Below are 16,906 nucleotides of genomic sequence, written 5' to 3' on the forward strand. Positions count from 1 at the left end.
ATCATTTAAAAAGCCAAGTAGGTGTGACCTGTCGTACCGGTTAACACGCCGTGGGCACTTGTCAGGCTTGATGTCCACCTCGTAGAGATAGACATCCATCTTGGGGATCTCCACCTGGAAGCAGTTGGCCAAGAGCTTGATAGGCTTCCCCATGGTGCCATAGCCAGGCCGCCGTGGCATGGAGAACAGGGACTGGGCCCCAACGGCTCCTGAGAAAAGAAAAAAATGGGAGTTGGGTCAGATGTGTTCATAGTGAATCCCTCCTGATGATTCCAGCAGCGTCACATCATTGGTAACCACCAGTGAGCCACCTCCCCCTGGCATTAATGCATACATGCATTAATGCATACCTTCCACTCCCCCTAAATGTTTGAAATTCTTTTTCTTTCTTGAATTCTTTTTTTTTTTAATTTCAATCATCCTGGTATGAGTTTAACTCAGTTTCATCTGTCCACAGTCATTTAATCATGGAGGCGATTTCAAAAAGCTTGATGTAAAACTCCAATATGGATTTCCTGGGCATAGCCACCTTCTTCAAACACCTCCAAATATATATTCATGTTGACGCTGAAAATAAAAATTCTTTCACTTCTAGAATTCCTTGACTTAGACAGAAAATGTCAATTTGTTTCAGTTCACTTATGAAAAGGTGAGTTGTCTTCAAGGCCAAATAGTGCCGCTGAGGTGCTGCTTTATTTTTTTAATCAGCAATGTGCCTGTTACAAAAGCTGAACTGCCCCTATGACATTGGGCTTTTAGTGGGATTAAGGCAGAATCAAAAAGATCAACTGGCGACTAGTCCACGGAGTACCTGGCCTCTCACAATGACAGTTGGGATAGGATCCAGCTACTTACAACACCCCTAGCTGCAGGATAAGTAGAAGATGAATGAATAAATGAAATGGCAAAACTCTTTATGCCACCTCAGAAGTTTTATCTACTGACCACATTACAGAATATGGATGGAAGAGGTTGCAACTGATAAGGAGACTGCTTGTGAATCCATTATTTGATAATCTCTGAGAAGGACAAAATGTGATGATAACTTAGCAGCTAAACCGTTAATGCAATTAATACATTTTTTTAAACATTAGACTTAAAAATGATTCTACACTTTCCTGATTACTTACATTTCCAAACCATTTTGTACAAAGGCTAAAAGAGAAATATTACATTTCATACAGTCCAAATATCCTGAAATGCAATAAAACAGATTTAGTGAAAACTGTACATTATAATCTCTTATTCTAATAGTATGCTGATAGTTTGTGCATTCAAAATTAAACATGAAATATTTAATCATTAAAAAGGATCAGAGTCCAGTTCAATAACATACTTTTTAACCTTAAATATCAAAATGGAGTTTGGACTACAATCACTGAAATACGAACTGTAACATTAAAGCATTATTTTTCTAACATGTTGAAATTGAAGGACAAACTAAAATTGAAAAGTTCTATCTGACTTCTTCACCTATTGACTATGCACACCCACTTAACCAGTGGGAAAAAAAATCTGTTGTTTTTCATGTGCAATTCAAATTCAAGCTGACCAACTATGAAAAGTGGAACGATGACATTAGTACTTTGGTGGGATTAAGGCAGAATCAAAATGAACACACCCATAATAAAAAAAGAAAAAAAATCAGCACATTAAACACTGACAGATGTGTATGTGATGCATTGAGCACCAACTCTGAAGCAAACAGCTGCAGACAAATGCTAAGTTCAAATCTTTGATAGGACTACAGAAGAACAAACCAATCAAACAAAAGTGCAATAAGCCAAAAATGTTGCTGTTGTAAAGAAGCCTTTCTATTCAAACTTCTTTTACTGAGGCGGAAATACAGAACTAAATATTGGTAAGACACGAATTGTGAAAATATTAGTTGCTAAAATGAAGTTGATCCCAATAGTATGCTGAAAAATAAGCATACCAATGGACAATAAATCAATGAAGAATATGATTATAATTGCTCCTCTATAATATAATCTTTGTTACCAGCAATTAGCTTTGTGACAAAAAACACCAAAGAGTTAAACAAAATCACATTTGTTCCAAAAACATTGTTAGTGCACATGAATGCTGTCCCAATAGGCCATGAGATTTCTTAGACATGAGTCACTTTGATCCACAAACAGAGTTCTTCTCAACTAAATGTGTCACACATGTTGGTGCTATTTGTCTATTTGTGTCTGCTGAGGCTCACTGGCCTCACCACACTTTGGAAAACAAGCCTATATTGAGGTGCACTAAGCTTGGTGCTGTTTCTACCAGTAAAACTGATCCAAATATGATACATAAGAGTAGTGGCTAAGAGTGATTCATTGCTGATTTAACTCATAGGCTCACATGTGTGGGTAATGTTGGGGCCGAGGCCCTGCAAAGGGGAGGACTGTTGAGGAAAAAAAAATAATAAAGTCCAGACAACAACATAAAAAGCTTCTGTGAAGAAGCAGAAAGCAACATACGCAACACTGTTGACAGTCAGAGTGGAAGTTTTTCGCTAACAGCTCACTCTCTCTCTACCTGAGCTCTAGGGTGGAGCCTTGCGTAGTTGAAAATGTTAAAATTGCAGCTATTTCTCAAACCCAAACACTGACAGGAAGAGATAGAGAGAACAGGGTTAGATGAAGGAGGTTGATTCACTGTGACAACCCCTGAAGGGAGTAGCTGGAAGGAAAAGAAGAAGAAGAAATAATAACGGGATGAAAGACTGTTCTGATCAATCATTAAGGGTACGGGTATACTTGTCTTCTGTAGATCTGCCTCAACCTCTTGTCCATCAGACAGATCTCAGTAGTCATGTCTGTCCAGGAAATAAACAGTGAGTCTAGAGGGTGTCCATCACTGAGTGTGTTTTTCCTGTGCTCTAATGGAGCTGGGGGAGAGGTCCAGAGGCAGGAGGGTAGTAGGGAGTGGTGAGATTAAAGGGGCAGGCTTGGTGTTTAACAGCTTACATCTGCTTGTCGGAGCTGGCTTCTGTTCAGTGTGAGTCATAGAGGCACCACACGCAAAGAAGCACAGCAGAGCATCCTGTTCCTGACCTCAGTAACCAAGCTGGCGTTGGCTGCTTTTCACCTCATGACTGTGTGTGTCATCAAGGCAAAATGGGGTCCAGGAGACACCCACTGTAGCAGGAAGCAGCAGGGAGTTGGGTTTCAGGACTTTGGCAGCCCGTCTGGGCACATTGTGTCACAACTGTGTAAAAAATAGTCAGCAACCCCAACACAGTCACCTAACACTGCTGGCTGCTCCTATATACCATGAAACTTTAATGGTGTATATTTGAGATCAAAATTGTTCTTGTGTAATAAAAGAAATTAATACTGAGTAATCGTGTAACTAACAACTAGAGAGGTCATTTAGTCAGAAAAATGTCTCTTGAGTAATGTGCTGACTAGGTTTATTTAAAGTAAAAGACTAAATGTAGAGAGAAGATGAAAAACTGAAACAAGTAAAAATGTTTTTCTGATGTGTTTTTCCACCTATAGGCGCGCACAAACACAAATCATTTTTTTTAGTTCTAAAACATTTCGACCACAAATGTGCAGTTGTTTGTGGCTGTACAACTTCAACCCCGCATGCTACATCTAGACTGGCACACCAAGAAATCTTTACCACAATTTTTCAGAAAAGCAACCTTATACCTTTGTTTTCCCATGACATACAAGTGCATGCATGCACTCCCCGGAGAACTAAAAATTCCTGATAACACAGATGTAAAGATGAAAAAAGGCTCAAAAAACAAACAACTTGTGTGGTTCAAATCAAAACGGCAGCTCCATCGCCATGATGTCTGGCAAGCCAGCCTCTGCATTCTTTGGCTTCCTGTGATTATGAAAGACCTCTGGATTATTGTCGCTTGTCTATTTGCTATAACACACTGATGCCGTGTGGTGTTTTATGGGCCCTCTAGTATCATTGAAGTCCTTGTTGTGACCAATTTCTTTCTTCACAAAATGAACATACACATGAATAGCACAGAGCCTGCAGTCCCATTGACCCATTAGGTAGCTATGCGTCAGCTCACTAACTGATTTAAGATGGCAGCACACAAATATGAGCATCACCGTCTGCACATTGTAGTGCAAACACAATTCTCCTTGGCATTTAAAGCACCCTCTCATGTACAATTCAGACCAGGCTGGAGCAATAACAAATACCCTATGAGGTTTATAACAGTCAGCTTGCTGACTCTGTTGTGTCCATGTTTTGGCAAAACTGGTTTTAAACCCAGTTTAAAAAAATGATGCTGTCATGAGCCAAATGAACTTTTCTGCATGTAGAAAACCCTTGCTTTGATTGCATATGAGAAGAATTCAGGTCTCTGGTCCACCTGAAATCAGGATAATGGCCATTTCATCAGAAGGGACACAAGTTTAAGTTCAAACATATTTTTTACAGAATTATCAGCTGCATATTTTGGTAACTGTTTTGTGACAAACAATTCAATTAGTGGTTCATTTTACCAACTGGTACATGGCATCCATGATCAAACCAAAGAAAATAAAAGGAGCTTAAAAATATGCTAAATACTTTACCTGACAACGACTTAAGAACAATTTAATTCAAACCTACTCCTTTTCAATTAAAAAAAAATGTACGTTGAGTGAGTAACTTCAAATAGAAGATACTCCCTCCCACCCCTTGTCTGAGTGTGCCTTTCCTGTATATTAACCCTGAGGGGACTTTGACTTAGGCTAGTTTAAGTTTTGATTTTTCCTTCACATATTGGATAAATGAAACCTTTTTCAAAATGTATATTTGGGGGAGAAAGAAGCTAGAATTAAGAACTGGATGTACCGGTTGAATAGGCATCTCCTGAGTGAAAGTTAGGGTTTTATCTACATGAAAGTTTTCAGATTAGAAACTATATGTAAGTTGAACACTTCAATGCATCATAAATAGAAACTCATCAGTAAACAATTAAACAATCAATGTTTAGATGACTTAACTGCACTGAATTTAGAAATGCTTTAATTAACCAATCTAGGACTCAAAGAAAATGTAAGTAATGTGCCGCAAAATGTAATAATCAATATGTGCAATTTGCTGGAGCAGCGAAGCTACATAAAACAAGGTTTCCTGGCCTTGCTACATCGACTTTTCATTGTGCACGTGAACAACCCTGCCCGATGAACACACCTTTGCGCCGCCAGTCAGATGCTAAATTTATAAGAGCCGTTCACAATCCACATCTGATCTACTTTTTGAACAAGAGGCTTTTACATCGAAAACTTGTATTGCAGAGGTGCATATGTAAATATTAAAATGGAAATATATATCATAGCATAGTCATACCATTGCAGGATAAAGTCATAATATTACTGTCAGTTAATTTGGTCCTTCCATCAATAAAGATTTTTTTTTTTATTTACATTCAACTTGAATTTTTCCTGTAAGTGCTGTTAAATTAATGCTGTCGTGAGTGCCCTCAACGTTCATCAAAATAGATGGCACAGCCAGAATGCCCTTACCTTTCACTATTACATGCACACAGTCATTGTCACACACGCTCACAGCATGAAAGACTGGATGAGTTTCTCTGTCAGTCAGTGTGTGTAAGTCAGAGATGTCAAGAACTGACTAAGAAGCGTGGGATATTCTGTGATTCATTTTAACATCATCTTTCACAAGAGATTACGGTTATAAAAGGGATATTCTACTTTGTACTGTGTATAATTTTCAGTTGGCCGGTCTTTGTTTACCTATATCTCAGTTAAAGGTGTAAACCAGAGCCATATTTCTATTATGACCAAAAATACTTGGCCATTGAAGCGGATTCGGATTCTTCTGACTTTTACTTTTAATTTCTAGTTATTGTCAAATATTCTCCTGGCATTCGTCACATTTCAGCTCTCATCAGAAAGGCTTCTTCAGTTCCAACGGACTGTGGGGAGTTTCCTGTATATAACGGCTGGGGGTTGGGCATTGGTCTAAACTGAAAGGGTTCGTTATGTTGATGGCTGAGTTCTTAGGCAGCAATTGGGTTGAATGAAATTGCTATGTTAATGCATGCATCACTATGTGTGTGTCGTTTGGAAAACAAAGGTTAGAATCAGAGGACATACCTGAGTTGGAATGTCAATAGGTAACTGTAAGGCTAATTGTGTAAAACAGAAGAAGTCCACTTGGGCTGATGATGGGCCCAGAGTTGCTGGGGCCTGGTTTGGGTTGGTTTACCTCTAGTTGAGTTGTAGGCTGCGGATGGATCTGCAACTACGTGTGTGTTGATCTGACAGAAATAAGCACGGATTTGTATGTAGAAAAGTTGTGTTGAGGACCCGCCTCCCCTGTTCAGTGAAGGTCTCCACAGTTTGACAAAGGCAGCTTCTTGGACCCCTCTTGTAAACCACCTGCCTTCTGTAGCCAGAATCTGGACGTTGTTGTCAAAAGAAGAGGCCCTCGTCCTTAAGGAGTAGGTGGACAAGAGTCCTGTCCTTAAGAGGTGACTCTCCTGGACTGGGTCATCCATTTCTACAGAGGTCCTTTTGTCTCACTTATGACAAGGTCATCACAATTCTCATTGCACTTTGCCTGAGTGTGGGGTTTGAGCTGTGCTGGGATTTTTTTTTTTTTTTTGCGGCAATGGATGGTCTCTCGGTATCTTGGTGTTTGTATTTGTCCTCATGCTCTGTGTGTGTGTTTTGTTCTGGCAGTTTCTATTTTGGCGAACATCCAGCTCGGGTAGCCACAAGATAGAGCTTTAGAGCTTTCCTAATATGTTTGTCTTCTGTTTTCTTTTCATCAGCGGTTGTCACAATGTTCTCCACCGGAAGGTAGATAGTTCTGATGCTCCGTATTCTGTGTTGAACAGGGTAGGCAGAATAGAACAATATTGGTTTCGATAGATCACTATGTCCAGGCTTCTGTCCTGTAGAATATATATTGTACAGTCCAGGAAGGGCAGTTTGTCATCACTGATATGCTCCCTCCTCAATTTAATGTTTGTGTCAAATTTATTTGCTAATGTTTGCAAAGATGGCCTAACCTTGGCTTTTAATCTTTTTTTTTCTTTTCCAAATCTGTTCTAAAGGTCAACCCAATGTTAATTTTTCACAGCTGTTTCAAAACAAAACATATGGTTTGATGCAAATGTAGATAGAATGACAAAGTCAATTCATAAACTCTATCTCATATTGAAAAGTTGAAGTCATGGTTGGACATGAGTATTTTGGAGATCCATCCCAGCAATGTGAACTTGTTCCACTCAATATCTTTGTAGCACAACACAGTTACACTGTACACAGGTGGCCAGCAGCCAGGAAAGCCGGGGATAGTGAGAAGCTAGGCAAACATCCAGGACTTGCTAACCATCCCCCTGCCACATCTCTACTCTGTGGTACACAAATGTCCACACTGCTAACAAGTGCACAAGTTCGCACACATAGGCCCACACTGGAGCACAGGCAGGCAGGCAGGCAGGCGCACACACACGCATGCACGCACACACAATACAGTTGTTGTATTTCTAATCCAGAGGGGCCTGAGCGGTGGGAACAGAGCAAGTGCTTAGTGGCAAAGCACAATGGCGTCAGTCACAGCAGGCCAACCCTGGACACACACACACACACACACACACACACACACACACACACACACACACACACACACACACACACACACACACACACACACACACACACACACACACACACACACACACACACACACACACACACACACCACACCTCGCTGGCGGAGAAGGATTGACAGACGTCACACACAGTCATACTCCTTCCTCTGTTTGCCCTTATCTTCCTTACAGACATTACATCTGGCACGTATGGTGGTCAGTGCCACAGTCCAAGACCAGCAAAAAGTTAGGAGGATTGTGTCGGTAAAAAGACAGAACAAATCCAATTCAAAATGCTTAACCTTTTAGTTTTAAATCAATATAGACAGATTGACTTATTGATTCCTGTGTTTTTCTTTTACATATACAATTAGTACCACAATCCTGGCTGATAACAATACAAATGGTAATATTGCTTATTTTCCTCATGTCAAAAATATTGTTTGGAAACAAAAGTGCTGGGACATGAAAAAAATATATACATATATATGACATGATATTTTGAGGTTAAACTCTGTAACATGTTACTGTTTTGTATATTTGTATATGTATATTTATATTACATATTTGTATATTTATATGTATATTTTTACTTTTTTCATGCTCAAGCCTTTTCATAGAGTGGCTACCAGGCTCCATTTAGGGTGCAGTTTGGCAGATTGATATCATGAATGTATAATTATAAGTGTTATTAAGTTGTTGTTAGCTAAATTTGGGTTATTTACAGTCATATAATTACATAAGATGGGTTGATACATTTGCTGTTCTGCCCCAGAGCTTCTCATAATGAATGATATTGTTAACCTGGCTTCTGGTGATACACTTCAGTAGGGACTTCAGATATTTACTCATATGGTAAAATCTGAAAAAAAATCATACTGTATGGGATATCAAGTTTAGTTTTTAGCACTGCACAAATGTTGAAAAATGAAATAAAAGCACCAGTGCCACTGAAAAAGCACCACCTCTCAAATGAACCGCATGATGGGCCTCTGATGTGAGAAGTGTGTGCACTGGGACTGGTCGCTTTGGCTACTTATATTTTTTAGTGACACTTTTATGACACCATTAAAGGACGCTGAAATTTTAGAGGAAATGAACCAAGTTGAAAAGGCCCAGTCACCAACATATTTCAGTTATGTACATTTGTAAATGAATTTCCACAGCTCACATTGACCTCACTGGTTGGGCATTATCACGCACATCTGTCAGGTATTGTAGTAAAGTGATAAGAATTGCTCTGATTGCATTGATACCAATGCCATAATCAAAAGAAGTGGCTAGTGATTGTCAGTGATTCATCTATAATTGAGCTTTCCTCAGGTAAACAATATACCATAATTTCCAGACAATAAGCTGCTACTTTTTTCGCACACTGTGCCTTTAACAAAAATGCAGATGTATGGATTTTTTTGGGCTAACAAGCTTCAAGCTACCAAATCACTTAGCCTTGACACATCGGACCATTTGTGAAATTCTGAGGATGTTCAATTCTGACACTGAACATTCATCTGAAGTTCAACAAAGCGGGAATATTGGATGGATGGATGGATGGATGGATGGATGGATGGATGGATGGATGGATGGATAGATGGATGGATGGATGGATGGATGGATAGATGGATGGATGGATGGATGGATGGATGGATGGATGGATGGATGTTTCTGTAAATGACCTGCTCAGGTTAGATCCATATGCACAGTGTCAAACACATTCCTGGAATTGAAGTCATCTATTGTTGCTGTTTCCATGCTGTTTGAGCATCTTACAGACAATGCGAGAATGACTTGGGAGGGAAGAATAATTCACAAAGAAAAACAGACAGTTTTAAGTACACAGCCATCTATGTCTTTGATAATATTGGTGTCTAATATGCAACTGTAAGAAAAATAGGATGGCATAAATAAAAGGAAGGGATAAATTAAATATAATTAGTCCTTGACAAATCCAATTGCTTGTTACTGGTTCTCTATTCACATTCTAGTCAGTGTTATCAATAAAGAGCCAACAAACCACAAATACCGGGAAACAAGACCATTCTGTAAGCTAGTATAGATTTGTCTGGTAATATCAGGCAAATGAAATTACATCAATAACGTGGATCTAGATTTCTAAGGTTCACCACATGCATCTACAGTAAATCTAGCTTCAATCTCCAAAGTCTATATATATCACAACTTGGCCACATACAATTTCTATTGACTGATCTTGGTTACTGAAGAGCATGTGTTTCCATACAAGTGAGGACTCAAGTATATATGACAATCAAAATCTGACCAAAGAGATAAAAACAGAAAAAGATCCAGAGAATTTTTGTGAAGATGGCAAGGTTAAACTTTCAGCCTATTGTTCTTCAATCATAAATACACGTAGATTCAAAAAGCTGTAGGACTTTAAAAGTGAGAAATAAGCCTGGTATGAGACTAATCCTCATTTAAAGCCTGAATTATACTGAGGATATATCAGCTGTTTCTGTCTACCCGTCACATAACACATGCATGTTTCCCCATCCAAGTGCCTCTTTTCCTGTCCCCTAAAATGAGCCCCTTGCATCTCCCCCAAAAACAGGTCTCAGGAAAAAAAGGGTGTGTGTGTATATGTGCGTGTGTGTGTGGGGTGCATGGTCTGGCTGCTCTGACTTCCTAATCTCTGTGACACATCACAACCTCCAGGCTCCCTCCTCCTTCCCTCCTCTGCCACCTCCTACTCTCTCAGCTGCAGCAAAACCAAACAATAGTCAGCTTTGATTATTGAGAATGGAGGCAACCTGTTGCTTTACCCATGTGACAGTCCTCCAGGCATTGATCTCAAATTATTTATTTGTATGTGAATAATCTAACACCTTGCCTTCTTTTTCAAAAATTGTACTAAATTTGTAAAACATATCACATGATTCTCTGTAAACTATAAACTACATAACAGCCTCATCTGTGGATAATTTTACCATCTTCCAGAAAATCCAAAAACTGCAGATGGACAGAAATTTTAGAAAAAGGCTGGTCACTTGTTCCACTTCATTGCTTCCACTGACCAACAATCGAATCCCCCTACATTCCTGTCCCGTTTAGTACTTCTTAAAAGAAGCAGAGAACAGAAAATCATCATACTTTTGAAGCTGAAACTAGTGTGTCTAGCATGTTCAGTTCTTTTTTTTTTCTTTTCTTTTTTTTGAGAAATTACCTTAGCTGCTTTGAGATGATCAAAACTGTTCAAACTATGTCAGTTATTTGCCTAATTGGAATAATGAGTCAATTGTTTTAGCATCAACAAAATAAAAACAAGCAAATCCACCAACTTCAAAGAGAAGTTAGGGCTCAAGAATTTGGAGAAACAAAGCAGGTTTGAAGAACTAGGCCCAGGCTCCATTCAGAGAAATCTAAAATAATATGGCAGTGGTTCATCTTAGGGGTGGCTGGGGTTGCAGACGAGGGTTTCTCCTTGTTGACGAGCTGCTTGAATGAATTGAGTATTATGGGGAGAGACTACAAATTAAGTACCAAGCCCTCCCTCTATGTGGACCTCACTGCCAACACAGAGTCAATCGACAGGGAGAATGACAGGGGAGGCAGAGTTCCTCATTGACAGAGGCCGTAACCATGGGTGGGAATGGGATGATGGGGTGGGCGCCCCCTGAGAACCAAAAAAAGAGCGGGAAACATACACATGAGAAAGCAGGGGGGGGGGGGGGGGACTGATACCAGAAGCAGAAGGGTAAAACATTAACTAGCAGCTTAGAAAGACACAGATAAATGGTGAGACTGGTTGAGCTGCTACTATAAACTAAGTTCCAAAATGTGGTCAGAGGTGAGGCATGTGGAACATTTTTAAGTACAACATACAGAGGGGGACTATCAGGGACTAATGAGAGAACACACACACACACACACACACACACACACACACGATTATATTTATTGTACTACATTTATCTCCAAATCATCTAACACGTGCTGTCTGTCAGATGGACTCATTCCTGATCCCATCTATCCTTGTCACTCCCAAAGAGCACCGCATCATTTTACCCTCTACGACCTCCAGCTCTGCCTCCTGGCTTTTCCTCAATACAACTGTCTAAAAAAGACGTCGCTGGTCTCAGCAACTTCTTGTACACCTTTCCTCCGAGTATTATGACCAATAGTCTTTTAGTGCATATTACCCCTGACACTTTCCTCCATCCATTCAAACCTGCTGAAATTTCAAGTTGAAACAAAAGTATACTTAACTGTGATGACGACAATGAAAATATGAGATTATATATCCAACATGACTCCCAAACAAAGGAGGTGTTTACAGCCAGGTAGATAAGGTGGTTTGCTAATGCTGCAGTCTGATGTTTCTTGGTGGATGTGCTTGTCCATATGCCTCAACTTGAAAGCTTACAGACACCAGGAACAAATCCATGGGTGATTTATAAATGGTGCTATTGCAGAGTAAGTTAATAAAACTGCGTCAAATGACAGCGCAGTGGAGGGCTGAGTCTGCTAACTGTTGAATTCAGAGTAAATTGTTAGAAAGCTAGTGAAGCAGGTCATTTGGACAGAAAACAAACAAACTGTAAATTCTCAAAGCTCTGTGAGAGTTGACCATCATCGGTCACTTATCTCAAGTCCTGTACTAGAGGAGAAAGAACTCCATATTGACATTTCTGCTTTGAATAAACTTTACCTATAAGGCTTACAGATATTTTCTGACTCTTTTGGCTTCAGAATTCCACAGTAACAAAATATAATTACTGGGAGGAAAGCTGAGAAGAGAGCACAGTTTGCATGTCCTAACTGAAAAGCCTTGCACTTAACATATCCCTTGTTGTGATTCCTCCAAAACAGTGGTTTCCATGACACATGTTGCATGGATCACACAAGTTACTACTGTGTAAAGGAGTGACTGTCATTTTCACAACGGGCTGTGCCATCAATTTGCATTTTCTCACGCAAGTCTCAAAGCTGATGACTGAAAGTGGGCCTCTTCTAATCATTCAGCCAGGCAGAGAGGTTACTGATGGGTCTACGGCCGTTAGTGATATTTCATTGTAAAACAATGCCAACAAACACCATAGTAAGATCTGACAGAGAAACAAAATGTGGAAGGCATTAATGCCTCCTGCAAAATGTCAGTGCACCCCCCTCCACGCAATATTGCGCTTGACATGTTCTTGGATGACTGCTGAATAACGTGTTGTGAGTGAACACCCTTACATTCATGGCGAGCTTATTGGCTTGTTTTCCTTATGTCATATATGATGATTGATGATCTGAAGAGAAAATGTGTAGGACCCAAATGAAGTCTACCTTATCAACAGTAGCATAAATAAGGTTCTGTAATGAAAAAATGAGGTTTAGTCTCAACACAGATGCTTCTTTTAGGTCATTATGCTGTAGAGTATTGCAAAACACACCTGCTAAGCTGGCGCGCACACAATTTTTCTGTTTGTCAATAGTGAAGGTGCTCAGTTACTGGGAAAACACCTCATGGCCCCTCACAGGCTCTGGGAAGTGTCCCAACTGAGGCAAGTCCAGACACTGATGAAACGTTGGACGGCAGAGAGGGCTTTCCTTGCAAAAGGAGGATTAGGGCAAATAGTTTGAGGAGTGACCGGCCTTAAACGTCAGCAACTGATTGACAGAACCTGGCTTTCAGTTTCTGGCTGTACAAATGGATTAGCAGTCGTTACGGTTAAGACTGCGGGTAGTTTGAAATTGTTAAACTGCCACTTAAGATGAGGGTAACTTAGAGGATAACTTATCAATGGTACTACATTTAAGAAAATATTTATGATGCAAAACATATTTGTTTTCTGAAATAAGAGTGGTTTAGAGGGCAAGAAAGAAAATGTTGAAAAAGCTCAAATAAAATATGCTGATCCATGTGCCATCCCAGAGTCCATTAAAAAAAGTGGTAATTTTTGCATCGCCCTGATTGCTAAACGAAAGACATAACATGGCTGAAATGATAGTGTCTGTGTTTTGCAATTTAAAAACACTGATTAAATAGGAGTGAGAAAACAGCATGCAGAGTGACATGAGCTTCTTCTAAATATGTCGAGGTCAGCGCAGGGTCATTCGGTCTCCGTGACCCTGGTCCATGAAAGGAAAGCTATAGTAATTGGCCCACTGTCAAATGTGCTTACTGTTTTTTGCGATTCATGTATTTAGCATGTGATGGCGCATTATCCTGTATAATGTCATAATCTACATGAGAGGGAGGTCAACCTCAGGACCTGTATGAAGCGGAGTGGACTATCTCCCCCAAGAAATCTGTATGATCCAGTGATCGATAACTTCTCATTGATGACAAATTTGATATATTTGAAAAGGGCTTGAGAGTCGCGGAAGAATTCAGTCGTGTTTAACGAACGGTGTCACAATATGAAACTGAGTCATGTTGGAGGAGTGAGGATTACAAACCAGAGTATCATATTTCACTATTTCAAACTTCATTCCACCCAAACTGCCACTTAAGTTGGTTTAATAAAGATAAAATGTTTAACCTGTAGTTCCGATTTCCATTCATGAGGTCCCTGCCCGGTTCGCTACCCGGATCACAGTTGTCAAACGTCTCGTCCTCCTCCGTTAAGCCCGGTGTCCCCCGAGGTGGAACAACGCCTCTGCAGCGCCCAGAGGCTGAATACGCCGGTCGGTCCCTTGAAGCTCAACTCCTGTGCGGGCTGTCGAGGGGGAGGGGGGGTCTTTCGGTGCGGTCGTTTCACCGGCCGAGGCCGGGTCTTCGTGTCCCCGGTGTCCTCACACCGCCGATCACACACGCTCAACGTATCCAATCGGATTTCACTGCCACGGAGGGGAGGAGGAGGGGAGCTACTGGATGTCCAACGCGGCGCTGTGGCAGAGCAAACCCGCTAGTTAGCTGAGTTAGCTCGTAAGCTAGATGTGGAAAAGTGTTGGGATGGGATGAGAAGAGCTGTCAGGAGATCATCTCAGCGGGGTCATAGAGTCCAGACTATTTGGTATCGTTGGTCGAACACGAAAAGAAACGACATTAATTTATGTCGACGACACACAGCGAACGTCCGGTTAGCAGTACCAATTAGCTAACGGCTTAGCTGGCTAGCACGGCAGATGGATAGTTGGAATTCTGACAGACGACGGTTACTTTTATCGTGTGAAAAAACAGCTACTTTCGCCGCTTCGTCTCCGCCGGTGTTGTATCCAAATGACGCCGTCTTCTGTCTTTTGTGTCGCCGTGCAAAAAATAAAGCTGTCAACGCCGCGCCGCGTCCTCGGATAAGTCTTAAGATTTTTGAGACTGGTTGACAGATCAACTCTGCAGGGCTTCGGTAAACCAGCTAAATATGGTGAAGTTGCCTTCTGACACCGACAGGAAGAGGAGGGTTCAGCTCACAGACGTCAGAACAGCCAACTCCGCCTCTATCTAAAGGTAAAGCAGTGTATTTGCGAGAAGTAACGGTACATTGAACGATATGAATCTGAATTAAATTCAAACAGATACTGTGTGTAAAGCCCCATGCGAATCCCACGTACATCACGATGACCCAAGGGCATTTCCACGCACCGATGATTTTCCCAAGTAAGACGAAAACAAAGCGGGTAATAAAAAACAAATTTTATTTTCTTTTTAAAAAATAACCCTCCCCAACAGAGTTCCCATACTATCACATACAGAGCCAAAATAATATGCTTCCATGTCCTTTCATTCAAATCTATTGGGAAGTGCTATGACAAGGACTGTTCTTGATCAGTGGCTTCGATATTGCTTAGTCAGACAGTGAGGCTGTGAGGAGAGGTGCGGACTCTCAGGCGTCCACATGATGCATTTCCAGGGTGACTGCCATTTCGTCTTCCCCCTTTGCAAGGTGCTTTGTGGCTTCAGTGAGTGAGGAACTGCATCTGGATTCAGTGATGCTGGGAAGTACCCCCAGACTATTTTAACCTTTTAACTGTTTCTCTTTTTTCAGCACAGAATTGGGGATAGAAAACATTTTGCCCCAACTGTGAGAGGCTCAGCGACCGGTGAGCCGAAATACACAACAGATTAATATCATATATTTATATATACAAATCACCTTGAACACAATGAAGGATCAGTAAAATGTTGTACAAAGGCTTTTTTGATTATGCAAGTTCATAAACATGATTTTAAAAACCAAACTTGTCTGATCTCTTATCTTTTCATCCCTTTCAGCTCAAAGGGTCTTGACCATCAGACAAGATTTGAGGCGCTTGCGGACAACTGAGGAGGGGTTTGAGACCATCTCCACAGTGCCCTCTTGAGGATACACTCTGACACTAGTCACAAGACTCAATGATGATGACAGAAAAAAGCAGTCTTTTTAACCATTACACAATCGAGGCAAACGACTGACAGGCAGTGGTTGAGCACAGGGCTCCTACCTCTAAGGAAACCAAAATAAGGTGGCTCAGAATATCCAGTCATAAAAAATAATTACATGCATTTTTTATATAAATCCAGAAAGTGACTAGATGTAAAGGCAGGGTAAAAGTGACCCACCCTGTCCAATGTATCAATCCCCTATCTGTGCTGCCCATGCACACAGAGCACCAATGGGGATTGGCAAACACAAGCTAGGGGATTGGGGCAGGGGCTGCTGCAAGAGTGCGATGTTCAAAGTGAAAGTAGACTGCAAGGGGAAAATTTGATGATGGAAAGGATGATGAGTGGATGGATGTCCTTACAGTTTTGGCTTTAAGGAGAATGGTGGGAGAAGTGCATTTTGAAGAGCAATGGCTTCTATGTGATGAGAGAGAGGGCTGCATGTGCTTCTGCTATCCAGGCTGGGTGTTGTAAATGTCCGCAGAGGTAAGAGCTTTGTAGAGGGGCAAAAAAAAGGACAGGTATAGTGGTACGCAAAGAAGCAAGCAGGTGGAGGGAGGATTTAGAGAGCACCGCGAGGTGTGATCTCCACCGATACATGTTGGAATGTGCAGAATGATCAAAACAAAGTCAACCGCTGAATAAATGTTCAGCTTTGCAGCACTTAAGTGATCAGGCTTTGTTTGCCTGCATCAAATCTACATAAGAGTGTTGACCTTGCCTATTGCCTTAGTTACCTCTTTGCTCTGAAACAATGTGAGCTACATGACAACGAAAACAAATGTGGTCTGTGTGGCAAGCATCTGGCCAGACCATTCAAAAGAAAAATAAAATCAATAGTAAAAAGTGCCTGGTAAATCCTTAAAGAGCTATGCATACAGAAAAAAAAATCTTCCTGTTTCAAGTGCCGCTTTTCCATTGGTTGGCATCGCTTTTGGCTGGTTGATAATGCTGGTTTAGGTGCATGGGGTGCAGGTATATTTTATACACTCTATGCAAATGGTCCCTCTATTGTTATG

General features: G+C 40.8%; 1 protein-coding gene across 3 annotated transcripts in view; it reads right to left on the bottom strand.

Moving 5' to 3' along the window:
• LOC147230333 (protein argonaute-3) overlaps positions 1-14,910 on the bottom strand; it is a 30,411-nt gene extending 15,501 nt beyond the window's left edge. For 2 of the 3 annotated variants that reach the window (XM_086153663.1, XM_086153662.1), the window contains exons 1-2: positions 14,068-14,910; positions 38-209 (exon numbers count right to left, since the gene is read on the bottom strand). In XM_086153663.1, coding sequence (XP_086009789.1) covers positions 38-209; positions 14,068-14,086 — 191 coding nt within the window. In that variant the 5' untranslated portion in view covers positions 14,087-14,910. Of the gene's footprint in view, positions 1-37; positions 210-2,750; positions 2,858-14,067 lie in introns of those variants that run through there. The other variant, XM_086153664.1, reaches the window with a different exon arrangement.
• Positions 14,911-16,906: the final 1,996 nt, after the last annotated feature.

Source organism: Fistularia commersonii, chromosome 10 (assembly GCF_037954325.1).
Source record: "Fistularia commersonii isolate RoL2024-O1a breed Wild chromosome 10, RoL_Fcom_v1.0, whole genome shotgun sequence".
NCBI classification, from domain to species: domain Eukaryota; kingdom Metazoa; phylum Chordata; class Actinopteri; order Syngnathiformes; family Fistulariidae; genus Fistularia; species Fistularia commersonii.